This window comes from Tachysurus fulvidraco, chromosome 7, assembly GCF_022655615.1.
Source record: "Tachysurus fulvidraco isolate hzauxx_2018 chromosome 7, HZAU_PFXX_2.0, whole genome shotgun sequence".
NCBI classification, from domain to species: Eukaryota; Metazoa; Chordata; class Actinopteri; order Siluriformes; family Bagridae; genus Tachysurus; species Tachysurus fulvidraco.
Window position 1 is genome coordinate 30603681 of NC_062524.1, and position 18905 is coordinate 30622585.

At 42.7% G+C, this 18905-nt stretch overlaps 1 protein-coding gene across 7 annotated transcripts; it reads right to left on the bottom strand.

Annotated features, from left to right (window-relative positions):
* Positions 1-369: 369 nt before the first annotated feature.
* Positions 370-13931, bottom strand: arfip1 (ADP-ribosylation factor interacting protein 1 (arfaptin 1)). Of its 7 annotated transcripts, XM_027134021.2 has the most exons (11): positions 13768-13912; positions 10993-11051; positions 10513-10801; positions 6177-6266; positions 5574-5661; positions 4215-4331; positions 2869-2981; positions 2568-2789; positions 2131-2288; positions 1813-1987; positions 370-1591 (listed from the first exon to the last, which is right to left on the bottom strand). In XM_027134021.2, exons 3-11 carry the CDS (start codon positions 10798-10800, stop codon positions 1436-1438), a joined length of 1407 nt encoding a protein of 468 aa, XP_026989822.1. In that variant the 5' UTR covers position 10801; positions 10993-11051; positions 13768-13912; the 3' UTR covers positions 370-1435. The 7 variants fall into 7 exon arrangements, with proteins under 7 accessions (XP_026989822.1, XP_026989823.1, XP_026989826.1 ...); XM_027134022.2 differs by lacking the exon at positions 10993-11051 and having other exon boundaries at positions 13768-13922; XM_027134025.2 differs by lacking the exon at positions 4215-4331 and having other exon boundaries at positions 13768-13903.
* Positions 13932-18905: the final 4974 nt, after the last annotated feature.

The following is an 18905-nucleotide window of genomic DNA, read 5'->3' on the forward strand; positions in this document are numbered from 1 at the left end:
CTTCTCCAGTCACAGCTCCTGATCTGTAATCCCACATTATTATTCAGCTAAATCTGCACAACATTGTGTTGTCTTGTACTTTAGTAGAACACAGAAATCAAGAGGAACAGCGCCCCCTGTAAGAGAGTCTTGGAACTTCAGACTACTCAGTCCCAGCTCTCCAGGTTGGACATGATTTGTGTGATATTAAAACATTGGTACTTGTGGTTTAGGTTGCTAAAGGGAATTTTTTTTATTAAGATTTAACAAAACTGTAGATTAGCTGTAGCCTGTAACAGAAGTCTCTCTCTCACACACACACACACACACACACACACACACACACACACACACACACACACACACACACACACACACACACACACACAGTTGGACTACAAAGAATTTTTAATGAAGACTTCTTTTTCACTTTCTGATCTTTGAGATTTGCAAACATGTTGAAGAAATATAGATTCATTATTAAAAGTATCAGCAAGCAAGTGTGAAACAAAAGAGCAGTCACAAACATCGCCGACACAGAAACATCTGCTTTTGGTTTATAATCAAATACAAAACAGTTCTGAAACTTTTTATAATCAGGAATGCTGATAAAGTACATGAGAGTTTATAAAATTAAAAAGTGGTTATATAGTAAAGAGTGAAAAAGAAGCTGCAGGACCTTTTAGTTACACATCATTAAGGTACACATGTATTGGTGTGTGTTGGTCCACAGCATGTACTGTATTTCTAACTGATGGAGAGAAAAGGCACATTATTGTCAATTCTGAAAACATTCACTTTAAATATGAAGGGTTTTAAAGATTTTCCCTCCTCTCGATTTAATAATTTGGGTTTTTTTTCCTTACATTTTGGAAAAGTAAGAAAATGATGCATGCCCTGTCTGCATGCATCTTCTTACTTTTCCAAAATGTATGGAAAAAAACCAAAACACTTCCAGACTCATTGTTCTCAAACCTGGGACTCTGGAAATTGGGATTTCTCCAGTTGAAAGTATGAAGAAAAATCACTTGTGTTTAGAAGCAACACAGAGAAACCAGAGTAGGAGAAAGTTCTGGCAGGCCTGGACTTATTTATTGTTTATACCCTTTGGTTTACATTCAATAAAATATTGTGTTTTTATAAAAAGATCTGATTTGTCGCAACCTTTTCAGGACGTTATTAAAGTGCATGACTGATTTTCTCCCATACACACAACAAACTTCTCCCAGATAAACACTCGCTTAAAAAAACCAAAGAGAAATGATATGTTCTTGTTTCTTTTTCCCTCCAAAATTTAAATTTGTTAACAGCTTTAGTGTCCTTGGGTAGAAAAACAGGAAAATGGCAAGAAGACTGGGTGTTTTTCAGATTTTTAGTATGAGGAGTGCATGGACTTCTTGCTTCTTCTCTGGAACAAACCACTTGCAGGACCTTTGAAGGGGGTTTAGATAAGAACTCAGTGTTCCTCTAACCAGGAGGGTGTGTCTGCACCAGGCATTTTCAGTTTGACATGAAACTGTCTAAGCGTCTGCTCCAGGTGCTGTTGGTTTCCAGCAAAATATGCAGCGATGGCATTGTGGAAGAGGGTCAGCTGGTTGTGGAGAACCTTCACCTGTGGAACATTACAGTAATAAATGAATACATGCAGCACTTCCCCACCACACCTTATTTACACCTGGGCTACGCACAAAACCGTGTTATTCATCAGATGAAAACGTTTCACCAAAAATGCTTCCATTCATTGATGCACTTCTCATTTATACAAAAGGACACAGAATTAATTTTCAGGGAACAAAATGGTATAGAATGTTTTCCTTGTGCGTTAGTGCTCACCTTATTCTCCTCCAGGAATCTAAGTTTAATGGAGACGTCATTGCGCATCTTCTCATACTTTTCACGATGCATCTGGAATTGGATCTGAGACTGCTCGATCTTGGGCAGCGTGGTGGAGTCTCGTGGCCCGAGATTCAGTTCCTCCAGATCTGTACGATACGCATCATATTCAATTCTGCAGCAGAGAGAAAGGGAGACAGATCAGCTTCAGTAAAACCTACAGCTTCTCATCAGGCAGTGAAGAGTCATGATGGAGTTATTAACTAATTATACAGCAACACAACTGAAGAACTTTCCAGAAGGCCACTGAAGTCATACCTAGCTGCTTCGTACTGTTTGATGTTGATCATAGTGTCCTCTATGGTTTTGTTCACCAGAGTGTTGATGCTGGCGATAAAGAAGTTGATGGCTCCTAAAAGGGTCTCACCGTTCTTAGACAGGAGCTTCTGAGTGTCAGCATTGTAGCCAAACTCCTCCTAAACAAAACCCAATCTCATCAGTACATTACATCATCATGTGTGTTTGGGAGCTTAAATAAACCTGTGTTTACAGATGTGAACCTGCACCACTGATGAAGGTAAAACTTTAGAGTAATAATAACTCAGGTTTTATTTAAACATAAGTGAAACCAGTGTTTTTAGTTTTTATTCCCTTAACCCTGCCATCAGACATGAAGAGCTTGTAGGTCTGAAGTTACATGTGTATTTTGGGGGGTTTTACATGTAGTGTCAGCTGAGATGATGTTTTTAGCTCACATGCAGCTCAGGAGTTTTCAGACTAAGGTCAGCAAAGGCATCACCCAGCTGTCGCTGCGTCTGCATCATCTGAGCGAGCTGACTGGCCAGCGTCTGTGCCAGAGTCACAACCTGCACATATTTACGCTTGTTTTCATGCAGCACATCGATTCGAGCCTCCAGTTCCAAATCCACGGTGCGTGACCCACGACCCAGCTTCTCTGACAGGATCTGCTTAGTGCACTGTGGGGAAGTGAAGAGAGAGGAGGTCAAGTGCCACGCTCGATCACACACTCACTCACTGATCCATAGAATAACTTACTTTGTATGTGTTAATGCTCCACTTTCTGACCAGCTCGAGTTTTTCCATCGCCGGGTTTTTCATGTCATCTGCGAGAACCACAGCACCGCTGTTGGACTGCTCTTTTCCTGAACCTGACGGCGCAGTAAATACATACAGAACTGGTTTAGTTACTGACTCGTAACACCCAGTAGTGTTAGATTGGTGGGGCTCTTATGTGACTAGAGACAAATAACATCTTCACGTCTATGGAACCATACTGGGGTAATTATGTGAGGTTCATCCTGGGGGCCGTATTGGAGACTCATTCTTCTAAAAGCATGGACTACCACCTCACTCCAAATTCTCACCAAAATGTGAAATTATATTATAGGACATTATAAATATTAATATAACCCTAACCCCTGAAGCCTGAGGACAGATTTCACAAATAAATCCAACTCTGATGGAAGCTTGTGTGCTCTGGACTTCATTGTCCATGTAAACGTAACTCTATCCTGTGGGTCCACACATCTACAGGGTTCTTAGATTAAAGGAAAACTTCTGTTTTTTGTTTTTAATGATTTTATAAAACTAAAACTAAATGAAATCCATCGTAAACTGAGACACACTGAGTTTGCCAATGCAACACAACTGAATACCGGTCACCAAATCTGACCATTTCCCACACCACAACCAAACGGTGAAGCTGGCAGATAAAAAAGGTTCAGAAAGTTCAGAGAAAGAAACGAGGAAAAAGAAATGGGCAAGAAACTAAACATCTATCAAGAGCCACAGATTAAATCATTCTAATGCAGAGAAGATTACAGAAGCTTAAACCTGAGAAATGAAGAAAACTTCAAGCAATCTGCAGAAAGCAACAACAGGAAATCAGCCTAAAGATCCTACGTTAATAACAAGGCACAAAAATGCATTTGTAATGTTAGTCAATAAATAAATAAATAAATAAATAAAGCACACGACTTCTATTTTTATTTTATTTATGAAGCCGAGCTCTTAAGGCCGCAGTAGAACATTCTTTTTTTCACAGAAATATTAATATTAATATTTGAGTTATTATCTGTGTTCGTGTCACATGCGTGAGAATTTGTTTGTTTGTAAAATCAATCATTATTTATAATCAACACATTTAACACGATTATTTTGCCTACAAAGAAACCCATATGCAGAACCACAGCTACTGTCGGACAGCAGAGATTCTCTAAATGTTTGAAGATATTTATTTCACATCAACTTAAAAAGCTGATCGACAGTAAAAGCCACTGCAGGTCACAATGAGAACAGAAGCTGCTGCAGGTCACAATGTGATCTTACAGCTGGATGAAGTGAAGATTCAGAAGCAGCAGCAGACAGCAGTGCTGTTGTACCTGTCTCTCTCTCCACCTGACTATCACTGCCAGAGCGAGACAGACGACCAGCCGCCACATGACTGGGAGCCACGCTAGGGGGTGGAGATGAGGAGGATGAAGGCTGACTCTTCTGTCCTGTAAACGTTCAGTATCAGCGTCATACTAACACTTAATTCACTATGTTACACTTACACACACACACACACACACACACACACACACACACACACACACACACACACACACACACACACACACACACACACACACCTCGCTCGTCGCATAAACACAAAGACTGTTGATCAGAATTACTGAATCCAAACTCTTCATACCCAACGGGTCAGGGTCAGGGTCAGGGTCAGGGTCCGGGTGTCTTATCTGTTTCTAGTGTTGCTTGGTATTGTATGTTTGCAAAGAGAAGGAAAGATTGATGCGACACACCGGAGGTCGAGGTGAGGAAATTTGTAGAGCTTTATTTGTTTGTTAGCAAACCATTTTTTTGGCAGTACACCTTTGGCAGTACGCTACACCTTTGGCAGTACACTACACCAGTGGTCCCCAAACCCCCGGTCCGTGGACCAAATGTTACCGGGCCGCCCAAGGAACATTAAATTATTCCCATGTTAATCTTTACATGTGAATTATTTTCCTGCAGATTTGATAGCAGACTAAATTGTCTACATGATTTCATTTATTTAAACACATTTTGATGAATTAAATAACTAAAATTTACCAGTGAATAATGATGTAGTACGAGTGGACAGGTGTGTGTGTGTGTGTGTGTGTGTGCGTGTGTGTGTGTGTGTGTGTGTGTACACATTGGAGAGAGCAAACAGGTTGCTGCGGTTTGGCTATAATTATTCTGACACACACACATTATGAGAGCTATGCTGATGAAAGAGGAGAGCGGATGAATAAAGATCACACACACACACACACACACACACACACACACACACACACACACACACACACACACACACACACACACACACACACACACCACACATGAGGAACAACAGTGACCTGCTTTTCACATTCAAATTCCCTTCATTTAAAACACACACCGTTTTGTGGAGGAACAGAAATACAGCCACAGATAAATAAAGGCAGTTTATGGACATAACTTTACTAACATGAAATTCCCAGAAACCAAAAGTATGAAGTTTGGTGACACCAAAGATGATCTGGATGTGGATGTTGTAGCTCAGTGGTTAAGGTGTTGGGCTACTGATCGGAAGGTCATGGGTTCGAACCCAAGGTCCACCAAGCTGCCACTGATGGGCCCCTGAGCAAGGCCCTTAACCCTCAGTTGCTCAGTTGTAAGTCATTGGATAAGTGTGTCTGCTAAATGCTGTAAATGTAAATGATCTGTACCTGTGTTTGGTCCCTCTGCAGTCACACCCTCACTCAGGCCATGGTCTGCACTGTGGATGTGGGATGTGATTGGTCCATGGGACACATCCTGCAAAGCACAAAACACACATCCCACTTGTAATGGTAGGGTCTGTAAAATGTCCATAATAAAAATCATAAAGAGAGAGAGAGAGACACACACACAGAGAGAGAGACACAGAGAGAGACACACACACACAGAGACACACACACAGAGAGAGAGACACAGAGAGAGACACACACACACAGAGACACACACACAGAGAGAGAGACACACAGAGAGAGACACACACACAGAGAGAGAGACACAGAGAGAGACACACACACACAGAGACACACACACAGAGAGAGACACACACACACAGAGAGAGAGACACAGAGAGAGAGAGACACAGAGAGAGAGACACAGAGAGAGAGACACACAGAGAGAGAGACACAGAGAGAGAGACACACAGAGACACACAGAGAGAGAGAGAGACACACACACACACACACAGAGACACACACACACACAGAGACACACACAGGGACAATGAGATGCACTGGTGCAGACATTTTAGTAGGTTGAAGTTTCATGTGTCTTACATGCTGGTAAACGTCTCCACCCGAGTCTCCGTTACTGCTGACTGACAGCTCAGCAGCTGGACTTCTGCAGGCCTCATCTGACATGACCAGCTGAACACAACACACACACACATTCTTAAATAGATTATAAATAAATTGTGTAGCTGGTGATTTGGTAATAAAATAAATAAAAACATCCAAAGCGGACAGTGTGAACAGGTACAGAGTGTCTCTGAGCCCTGCATACAGGAGTGATTGTGGTGTGGACAAAGGTGTAGAGAGTGTAAATGTGTTACAGAGTACCAGAGGGGACAGATCCAATACCAGCAGGTACACAAGTGGGTATAAAATCAGGCCTTAGTGGATCCAGGCAGTGTGCACACCATGAACCAGTAAAGCCTGATAAAAGCAATGTTATATTCACAGGGCTACACACACTATAAAGGGCTACACACACTATAAAGGGCTACACACAGGGCTACACACACTATAAAGGGCTACACACAGGGCTACACACAGGGCTACACACACTATAAAGGGCTACACACAGGGCTACACACAGGGCTACACACACTATAAAGGGCTACACACAGGGCTACACACAGGGCTACACACAGGGCTACACACAGGGCTACACACACTATAAAGGGCTACACACAGGGCTACACACAGGGCTACACACAGGGCTACACACAGGGCTACACACACTATAAAGGGCTACACACAGGGCTACACACACTATAAAGGGCTACACACAGGGCTACACACACTATAAAGGGCTACACACAGGGCTACACACACTATAAAGGGCTACACACAGGGCTACACACACTATAAAGGGCTACACACAGGGCTACACACAGGGCTACACACAGGGCTACACACAGGGCTACACACACTATAAAGGGCTACACACACTATAAAGGGCTACACACACGGCTACACACACTATAAAGGGCTACACACAGGGCTACACACAGGGCTACACACACTATAAAGGGCTACACACAGGGCTACACACACTATAAAGGGCTACACACAGGGCTACACACACTATAAAGGGCTACACACAGGGCTACACACAGGGCTACACACAGGGCTACACACAGGGCTACACACACTATAAAGGGCTACACACAGGGCTACACACAGGGCTACACACACTATAAAGGGCTACACACAGGGCTACACACAGGGCTACACACACTATAAAGGGCTACACACAGGGCTACACACAGGGCTACACACACTATAAAGGGCTACACACAGGGCTACACACAGGGCTACACACAGGGCTACACACACTATAAAGGGCTACACACAGGGCTACACACAGGGCTACACACACTATAAAGGGCTACACACAGGGCTACACACAGGGCTACACACAGGGCTACACACACTATAAAGGGCTACACACAGGGCTACACACACTATAAAGGGCTACACACACTATAAAGGGCTACACACACGGCTACACACACTATAAAGGGCTACACACAGGGCTACACACACTATAAAGGGCTACACACAGGGCTACACACAGGGCTACACACACTATAAAGGGCTACACACAGGGCTACACACACTATAAAGGGCTACACACAGGGCTACACACAGGGCTACACACACTATAAAGGGCTACACACAGGGCTACACACACTATAAAGGGCTACACACAGGGCTACACACACTATAAAGGGCTACACACAGGGCTACACACAGGGCTACACACAGGGCTACACACACTATAAAGGGCTACACACAGGGCTACACACAGGGCTACACACAGGGCTACACACACTATAAAGGGCTACACACAGGGCTACACACACTATAAAGGGCTACACACAGGGCTACACACACTATAAAGGGCTACACACAGGGCTACACACACTATAAAGGGCTACACACAGGGCTACACACAGGGCTACACACACTATAAAGGGCTACACACAGGGCTACACACACTATAAAGGGCTACACACAGGGCTACACACACTATAAAGGGCTACACACAGGGCTACACACAGGGCTACACACACTATAAAGGGCTACACACAGGGCTACACACACTATAAAGGGCTACACACAGGGCTACACACACTATAAAGGGCTACACACAGGGCTACACACAGGGCTACACACACTATAAAGGGCTACACACAGGGCTACACACACTATAAAGGGCTACACACAGGGCTACACACACTATAAAGGGCTACACACAGGGCTACACACACTATAAAGGGCTACACACAGGGCTACACACACTATAAAGGGCTACACACAGGGCTACACACACTATAAAGGGCTACACACAGGGCTACACACACTATAAAAGGCTACACACAGGGCTACACACACTATAAAAGCTTCCCAGTAACAATCTGTCACGTGTACGATCTGGATGGTGGGACGGTTCCAGCTTACATTTATATTGTATATACCGAGTGAGCTTGAACTCTAACAGGAGAGACAATAATCAACATCCCTTGTGTATGTTCAATGTAAAGTATGTTTAAAAATAAATAAATAAAACTGAAAAAAAAACCCAAATCAAATAAGTGGACGTCTTTAGTGCTGCACCGTGCGGCTCATCCCCATCATCCTCTATTAAAACAGATCTACAGCGGGCTCCAAAACTCCAGCTTTGTGAAAATATATTTAAATCCTCAGCTCAAGTGAAAGCAGCAGTGTCCAGTAACGCCAAGTAAATATTTTAAAGCTACCTGATGCTTCATGGCCAGCGAATGTTTAACATGTCTGACAGAAATACAGAGCCAGGATGTGGACTAACCCTAACCCAATAACACAGCGGTTTAGACCCAAACCCTGTGTGGATCATCACCCAGTCAGTAGGGAGGTTTAACAGAGAAGATATAAACTAGGGGATCAGCTGTGAACGTGGTCCTGAGCAACTTTCACTGCAACGTGACCCAACAAGCAGAAACACACAAGGCTCCAGTACAACACTTACACAATTACACAATAGTGTTCAACTACTCATGCTTTATATAATCAATCAGGATGAACAGAATTTATATAATTCTGCAGCAAAATAAACATTTATTTAGTCACATCTATTAAACTCCGATATTCATTATTAATATTAATAAGTGATAAGTGTTTAACTGCAAGAATTATGCTGTAATGTCAGGTACAACCACAGAAATGGTCCGTTATGTATCCATGAACGAACCGCCTCACGTCACGCGCCTCACGTCACGCGCCTCACGTCACGCGCCTCACGTCACGCGCCTCACGTCACGCGCCTCACGTCACGCGCCTCACGTCACGCGCCTCACGTCACGCGCCTCACGTCACACACCTCACGTCACTGCAGTCGGACTACAGGACCTTCCCTGAAACTCTGATATCTATTAGACAGCTAACCATTAAATCCAGCTGGTTAGAAAGGTTTGGTTTGCCTTCATAAACATGTTTCATAAACAATACCATTTCCTGTTCAGCAGGATTCTAATCAGTCCTGAAGCTTTTCCCTCCTTTAGTTCACTGCTTTTTAATTTTATCATGTCATGCAAGGAAGCATTATGAGTCCTGACTTAGATCAAGTAGCTAGTTAACTATTATTTTATGTCTGTACCTTTGAGGATCACCGACAGCCAGCACCAGATTCCTTGTGTGCAAGTGAACAGTGTCATGATGTTAGATCAGATGTCTAGTTACGATGTGTGACTTTACAACCCTCAGTGTAATGAGTGTGATCATTAACCAGCATCTTTTACAACTGTGAACATCAGTTTCAGTGAGTAACAGTGAGGGGAAGAGACTGAAGGTTTTGCAACAAAAAATGATTTACAATAATTTTAATCATTTGTAATTACAACAGAATTATTTTCTGGCAGCATTTAATTTCTCTTTGTGTTGATTTCATTTGTGTAAACAAGAACACAACTAACCACAATCAGCTGAATCCGAGTCAGACTAAAGACACTAACACCAACAGTAAACACACACTGAACACACCACCTCAGCAGTCCCAACACCAAAGCTAGGAAATACTCCACCAGACTCATCCACAAGCTGTAGCACTGCTGCATGATTTCAATCAAATAATTTTAGATTTTGACAAATTAACTCAAATTGTATGGAAGCTGTTTGGTAGTCAATTGCTGATGAACTGATCATTTTAGAATAGATGAAGCTTTAATCTGAGACACGTTGTTGTGCTGGATTATGTAGTAGTTTTAATAATTAACAGAAGGTTCCTAAACATTTTGACTGATTCATGATTAAGGACTTCATCTGATCACTGATCCCTTTAACAGTGATTGATAAATCATGGCAGCACAGGACAGAAAGAAGCAGACACTGTGGCAGTCGATAATGTCACCTTTATATTCTGTGATGCTTCAGGATTAGACTTCTCCTTAGTGACTGTATGAACTCTATCACTATTGCTGCGGTTCTGCATTACTGTATCCTGGTGGCCTTCATCATCCTCACCATTACGCTCATGACTGAGGTTTGTAGCACCTTTACTGGCATTAATGTGGCTCTCAGTCACATGCGTGTCATCAGTCAAGCTCTCTGACTGGCTCACAGACTTGTCCATGTCACTCTGAACCTCTTCCTGAGTGACTGTAAGGTTCTTCTCTGACTCGAGACTAGCCTCAGACATCCTGCAAGCAAATGCAGATAGAGTAAGTGCAGAAGTCCTCAGATTCTCACGGTGTTACTGCTGATCTTTTATAAAGCATTAATAATTGTGCAGCTATGACCACATGTTACAGGACATCTGAATAAATCCATTCAGATCACCAGTTGTTGTTTTTTGGTCCAGTGGAGGTGAGAAAAGAGAATGTTATCAGACCTGACCCAGTGGTGATGTCCACAACCAAGTCACCAAGTTCTTCCAACACCTCAATTTTACTGTTAAACACAAGCAACAAACACACAAACGTGTGCAAGTCTATAAATGGCAGTGTTTCTCAGCAACAGAGACAAGACTCTTCCATTTTAACCATTAGACTGTATTACTGACCACTTGTTCTACTGGTAGATGAACTGAATCTGTGGTGACAGATTAAAGACGGTTCACGTGCCATTTAAACCATTTAAACATTAAAAAGCAGTTATATTTTCCCAAAATATAATGTTTCCTATAACAAATAAAAAAATGTTCTTTAAGTACATTTCATCTTTTTTTAAACAACTGGTACAAATGATGTAGCACAGACAATAAACGGTAATGTTCATTAGTCACACTGTTGGGAAAGTCTTGGGGAAAATAGTCAAGACCCTTTTTAGTGTCTGTTTGTATTCAACACTGTCAACAAAATATCCACATTTACCCCAAATAAGTGTAGACTTTAGGTCTTTACAGTAACTGTTGGGTATTTCACATGAACAATAGACCTGTGTTTTAAAAAAGGAAGAAAGAAAGAGGAGGGGGAGAAGGCCGCACAAAAGGAAGCGCACAACAGGAGGGAGCGAAAGCCGGAGAACGAAAAGAAAGCAGGAAAGCGGCGGGAGGGAAAGGACACGGAAACACGGAAACGGAAGCGGAGAAAGACAGGGCGAGCACGAGGCGCGAACCCGAGGCACGAGCACGACCACGAGGCACGAACCCGAGGCACGAGCCCGAGGCACGAGCACGACCACGAGGCACGAACCCGAGGCACGAGCACGAGGCGCGAACCCGAGGCACGAGCCCGAGGCACGAGCACGACCACGAGGCACGAACCCGAGGCACGAGCACGACCACGAGGCACGAACCCGAGGCACGAGCCCGAGGCACGAGCACGACCACGAGGCACGAACCCGAGGCACGAGCACGAGGCGCGAACCCGAGGCACGAGCCCGAGGCACCAGCACGACCACGAGGCACGAGCACGAGGCGCGAACCCGAGGCACGAGCACGAGCACGAGGCGCGAACCCGAGGCACGAGCACGAGCACGAACCCGAGGCACGAGCACGAGGCGCTACCCGAGGCACGAGCACGAGCGCGAACCCGAGGCACGAGCACGAGGCGCGAACCCGAGGCACGAGCACGAGGCGCGAACCCGAGGCACGAGCACGACCACGAGGCACGAGCACGAGGCGCGAACCCGAGGCACGAGCACGAGGCGCGAACCCGAGGCACGAGCACGAGGCACGAACCCGAGGCACGAGCACGAGGCGCGAACCCGAGGCACGAGCCCGACCACGAGGCGCGAACCCGAGGCACGAGCACGACCACGAGGCACGACCCCGAGGCACGAACCCGAGGCACGAGCACGAGGCGCAACCCGAGGCACGAGCACGAGGCGCGAACCCGAGTCACGAGCAGGACCACGATCGCTAACCCGAGGCAAAGGCCGCTAGCACGATTGCAGCACTATTCTCTATCACCCTAACCCTATCACTCTTCTCTCACTCTAACCCTATTCACTATCACTAACCCTATTCACTAAACCTATTCACTATCACTAACCCCATCACTAAACCTATTCAATATCACTGACCCGATCACTAACCCTATTCACTATCACTAACCCCATCACTAAACCCAGTCCAGAGCACGAACCCGAGCACTAACCGAGGCACGAGCAGGAACCCCAAGCACGAACCCGAGGCACGAGCACGAACCCCAGCACGAACCCAGGCACGAGCACGAACCCAGCACACTAACCCCATCCACTATCACTAACCCCATCACTAACCCTATTCACTATCACTAACCCCATCACTAACCCCATCACTAACCCTATTCACTATCACTACCACTATTCACTATCACTAGCCCTATTCACTATCACTACCACTATTCACTAACCCTATTCACTATCACTAACCCCATCACTAACCCTATTCACTATCACTAACCCCATCACTAACCCCATCCACTATCACTAACCCCATCACTAACCCTATTCACTATCACTAACCCCATCACTAACCCTATTCACTATCACTAACCCCATCACTAACCCTATTCACTATCACTAACCCTATTCACTATCACTAGCCCTATTCACTATCACTAACCCTATTCACTAACCCCATCACTAACCCCATCACTAACCCTATTCACTATCACTAACACTATTCACTAACCCTATTCACTATCACTAACCCTATTCACTATCACTAACCCCATCACTAACCCCATCACCCTATCGCTTTGCACCATTCATGAATTATTCATAACCACTTGTTGCTGTATGAGACGTACACAGACAGGTCAACACAGTAATGTCTGTAGTGAATATTAGATAAAATATCACCCTAGAGAGAGTTCCGTGTCAGTTATTAAGTAAACTCATTAAAAATAAAGTGTTTATTTGGCGTTTCTTTCGCTACTTTCTACCGTGTCAGTTGAACTTCCGGTTAAAGTTGTGAGCTACATGCTAACAGGCTGAATCCTGACACACAGCCTGCTCTTTTTTATAATTAAATATAAATTAAATTTATAAACAATTAAAGTTCGCGACACTTTACTGTTTAAAGTCACTAGTTATTATTAAGGGAAGATGTGACGTCCTGTCGCAAACTTTTCCCTATCGCTTTTCTGGGAGAAACGGGCTAGTAAAGAGCATTAGCGTTAGCGTTAGCGTTAGCATTAGCGTTAGCGTTAGCATTAGCGTTAGCTACGGTGTGTCTCACCTGCTCCCGTTACCTGTATAAAACCACTCCGCTGTTTGTCTCGCGCTCCCGGTGGCATTTACACTTCACATACACGCTCGTGCACTTCCGCTTGATTTAGTCGGATCAACTCTGAAACCGGAAGAACGGAACAGCTCGCCGGGTTGCCAGGTCTGGCCGAGAAAATCACCTAAACCGGACACAAATATTTGGTAATACATAAAAAAGATAAGTTCTTACAAGACATTTTTCTAAAGCTGTATTACAACTTCTACATTCTTAACTCTATAAAACCGGAGTATACTTTATGGTTGTATAAATGTTATCATATTGTGTTCTTCTGACGTGTCATCCATCTGTTAGGGTTAGGTCACGTGTCTTTTACAGAACTCTTCTCTTTTACATGTTAAAGGTGCGGTCTCCGTTGTTTGAAAGCCAATGTTGACATAAAATCACCAAAACAAACTCGCCCCTAACCCAAATAGGCCCCACCCCTGTATCGATAGCTCCGCCCACACATACATACGTAACCCGGGCGACTAACAGAAAGAAACGTGTCTTTATCATAGCTGAAGGGAAGAACAATACGATTGTAGATAAACAAACAAGCAAAAATGCCACACAAGCATAATGATGTAAAGGACAAAGGCATATATTAGTTCTGTGTAACAAAGCAAAACCAACGTTACTCACCTATCGAGAAGGAAAAAAGCGCCTCGGCGTCTTAAGTAAAGTCGGCCACATATTCACAGGTGGGAGTTTCCCGAGTCGATAACTCCTGAGCTAAACGCTGTTACTACACAAAACGCGGTTGTAGCTGCCTCTCTACATTACTACGATAGAAAAGAGGTGTTATTTGTGTAGTAACAGCGTTTAGCTCAGGAGTTATTGACTCGGGAAACTCCAACCTGTGAATATGTGGCCGACTTCCTGCTCCTTCAGTTCTCTCCAGCGCTGGAAAGCTGATCCTATATTAACACGTCCTACTTCTTGTCCTTATCGTAAGTCTTTCTTCTCTTTCTTTCTTTGTTTTTATCCTCCATGTCGATGTTAAAACCGCTTTCTGCTAATGTCACACACGCGCACTGAACACTCTCTCCGCCCATATCGACAAGCCCCGCCCCTTTCTGCTCATTGGCTAAACGTTAGTTTTGTTTTTGTTTAGTTTGTCATCCCGACTCGGTTTTCTGAAGCATTTCTCAAAAAACAGAGTCCGGACCTTTAAATGTCACTGTATATTTATTATATATTCGGGTTAGGTCACATGTCATTTAAAGAACTCTTCCCTTTTACTTGGAAGCTCTGAGAAAATCCCATGTTTCCCATTCGGAAGTCCGAATTTGTGGCATTCGTTCAACTCATAAAACCTACAGTTCCGACAATATCAGCCTCAGTTACTTGATCTGTGTCCCCTTCCTGACATGCACCGTGCGGATAATAATAATAATAATAATAATAATAATAATAATAATAATAATAATTATTATTATTATTATTATTATTATTTAATAAGTATCTGTGGTTGATTTAATAATTTTCCCAATCTTTTCACTTTATTATTTACTTTGTGAAAAATGTTTAACACAAGAACTGCTGCATTTCATGTCTTATTTTAGTGAAGAATTTCATCAGAAATGCAGTTTTTTAAGGAATCTCCTTACAGTAATTCTTTTTCTGCTCGATCATCACCATTTTAAGAAGAAATTGTTTAATAAAGATAAGGATTTTAACCTGCATTGAGGGGAGGAAGCAACAACAAAAAGGAAACAAGACCAAGGACACACCAAGCTGACCAAACCAACGTGGAGTAAAAGACGGCAGGAGGAGGAAGGAGCTGTTATTTTTCTCACCGACCTTGGGAGGAAACCACCAGAAACCTTCTTCTGGTCCACCCCACGGAATTGGAGTTAGCTTGAGGGACTCTTTTTTTTTTTTTTTGCAGAAACCCATCAGAACTGGAACCAAAAAGCCAAAAAAAACAACAATGGCCCCATCAAGGATTAATGGTATTTCTGTAGGGTAAGAACACATACACCTCCTCTCTGCATGTTGTAGCCATGATCACTCTGCAGAATAGGTTTGCAGTTTTGGGAGACCAGCAACAGACTGGAGATGGGGAAAACACACAAACACACAGGCCGTTAGTTAACACCAATATACTCGACAGAACACTCACCAGAATCTACTTCAAACTCATACAAGCAATACACCATATGGACACAGTAGAGAACTCACTTCACACAGGTCATTTTCCAACAGGCATGTCTAGACAAGTTAACAAACTCACACAGTTTATAAAGCCATCTTCACCTCGGGACACAACCACAGAAAAAATAGCTCAGAACACACTTACCTGGATGCAGAAAACCATGCACATACTACAGGAACATTACACACAGGTCATCATTCAATTTATGGAACAAATTCAAGTCTTTAGCAATTTGGAATGGACAGTGGCAATGAAGTGGGCCAAAAATATATACAAACACAAATGGAAAGAAAGCACTTTTCATTTTTATAAAGAAACTATCCAAAACAAACTCTTGTTAACACAACAGGCCCAACTTCAGATGCCACTGCCACCCAAATGGCTAGTCCTCCACAGGCCCAAGTTAATTGTGCACCTCATGACTTTACTAAAACCAGCCAACACCTCAGTCCAGTAACCTTGCTGGGTCCCTCTTTTTCAGCAGCAAAACCCACAAACCGACACAGACAAGTTACAGTACAGGCCCAAGTCCATCATAGCGAGGTAAGCTCAGAACTCTCAGAAACCCAACCTGATAAAATGAACCTAGTAAACTCACCCAACACTTCTCATTCCAGAACACCAGTCAAATCTGAGGAGAATGACAGGGACACGGGTGAAACCATTGTTTATCAGAAAGGGACAAGGATGATGGGGCAGGACAGAGAGAGTGAAATCTCAAACCGTAACCTGATCTGAATCCCATCCCTCAACATCTGCTGCAGTGGCAAAACCCACAGATGAAGAGTCCCTAGACATGGTTAACATTAGGAACACACCTTACAGACACATAAATATTAACCGAAAAGCAACAGACTGGTCCATCACCATCCATAAGCTGATGGTCTTCATAGGGGACTCTAACCTCAGCAGTATTCCTAGAGTGGGGGACACAAACATACAGGTGGATAGTTTACCAGGAGCCAATTTTGCACATATTTCCAGAGTTCTAGAAAAACTATCAGTACACCTACTCACACAAAAGGTAGTATTATCAGTAGGAATAAACAATAGGGAATCGCACTCTCATAAAACAGCCTTTAAACACTTACAGGGCCTGTGGAGAACAGCCAAAAAAGTTTTTCCTAACGCTACGATTTACATTCCGATAATCCAGTTTTCAGATTTTTTACCCATACGAGCAGCGGAACTTGGAGATGATCAATAAATACATTGAGTCCTATTGAGAATCCATTGTGTGAATTGTTGTTTAATGTAGAAAAAGACTGTATCCACTGGATGAGAACAACGGCATAGAGAATATTTGATTGTTGGGTAGACCAGTTAAACTTTTAAGGTCGGAGACGTGTTCTGCATTTTCACACTCCAATATATTCAATCTGTCTAAAACTTTTTTTTTTGACACAGGGCCAGAGACGACTTCTGGAGAAAGGTTTGACCTTTATTCCGACCACAGGTGGGTCGAACCCTGGTGATCTCATTAGGGATGTCCATGCTCACAATATAAAATTAAAACTTCTAAATTACTTTGATTTCCAAATTCATTGTAGGATAGTTCCGTTCACAGAAACATCAAAATGGGAGCCACCAATTACGTCTTGTAGTAAACACATTAGACAGTTAATTAGCCAAAATTACAGGGCCACCAATCAACAGACATTCGATAAGAGCAGACAACCTATCACCAACACAGAGATCGGCAATTCATTCACTTAGAACGAACAAAAACATAGTCACAAACCAGCAGATATAGGCTCGGGGATAGTTACCTTAGACAAATCCCAATACATATTTGAAGCTAAAAGGCAACTAACTAACACAGATCATTATATTCCACTAACACACTCACTGCAAAAAGAAACATAACAGAATACAGGACATTCTCAATAGCCTACATCATGACAGATTCATCAACTCTAGATAAAGACATTATAAGACATTACAAAAATTCATACCTCTCCAAATGCATGGACAGTACTGGGTGAGATCCTCAGGGACCAGTAGTATCAAACTGTGGCAGTGAATCATATCACATAGCGCAATATTTGGACAGTTTTCTAAATTTAAAAAAGTAATCTTTTTTTTTTTTTATGATTTTATTTGTACTTAATCAGGGGCAATGCACAGAGAACATTAGACTAAGGAAGAAGAGATGTCATGTGGCAGGTTATAGCAAAAAAAAATGCTAATTTCCACCTGCAGTCCCTAGAGAGATGTGACATTTGCAAAAGGTCATAAAATACATACAGTGTCATACATCGAAACATTATTTCACTCACATCATAAAAACATGGATGGATGGATGGATGGATGGATGGATGGATGGATGAATTTAGTGTGTGAGAAATTTTCTCAAAGGGGGAGCAGCGATATTATGGATAATTTTAAATAAAGCAGAAATGTGGTTATGCTTAATGAGGTTCTCAAAACTCTAAATATTATATTTACTCAGTACATTACAATGATGGTACTGACGAGGCTTTTTATCATGAGTATTTATTGCCCCTTTGTATAATGATTCTAGTAATTATAATGATGTTTTACACACCTGAGACCAACTAGACATGCAATACAGTAGATGCGGAACAATCATAGCATTATAATAAATATTCGAGGCTTCCGTAGTTAATGAATTTCTAATATGTTTATAATTCATCAAATTAAATGTCAATTTATTATCAAGTTTTTTATGACTTTTAAAACCAAGATTCAAATAAATAATTAGACCTTAATATTTTGTTTCCTTTACATTTTGAATTTTTTGCCCATTTACTTGAATATTTTGAGTTAGATGTAACTTACGTTTATTTGAGAGAAACATTGAGAACGTTTTATCAACATTTAAGGCTTGACAAGACGTCTGCAACCATACTACAACTTTTTGCATTACTTTTGGTAATTTGTCAGTAACCTAAAGCTTGTTTTCCCCAAAAGTGAGAATCACCGTATC

What these genes read in the sequence shown, in the direction of transcription:
- arfip1 (XM_027134022.2), bottom strand. Translation starts at nt 10,800, where the DNA reads ATGTCTGAGGCTAGTCTCGAGTCAGAGAAGAACCTTACAGTCACTCAG. An exon ending in AAGCATCACAGAATATAAAG is followed by an intron (nt 6,267 to 10,512) that starts GTGACATTATCG and finishes TGTTGTGTTCAG; the next exon opens with CTGGTCATGTCAGATGAGGC. An exon ending in AAACAGTACGAAGCAGCTAG is followed by an intron (nt 1,988 to 2,130) that starts GTATGACTTCAG and finishes TCTCTGCTGCAG; the next exon opens with AATTGAATATGATGCGTATC.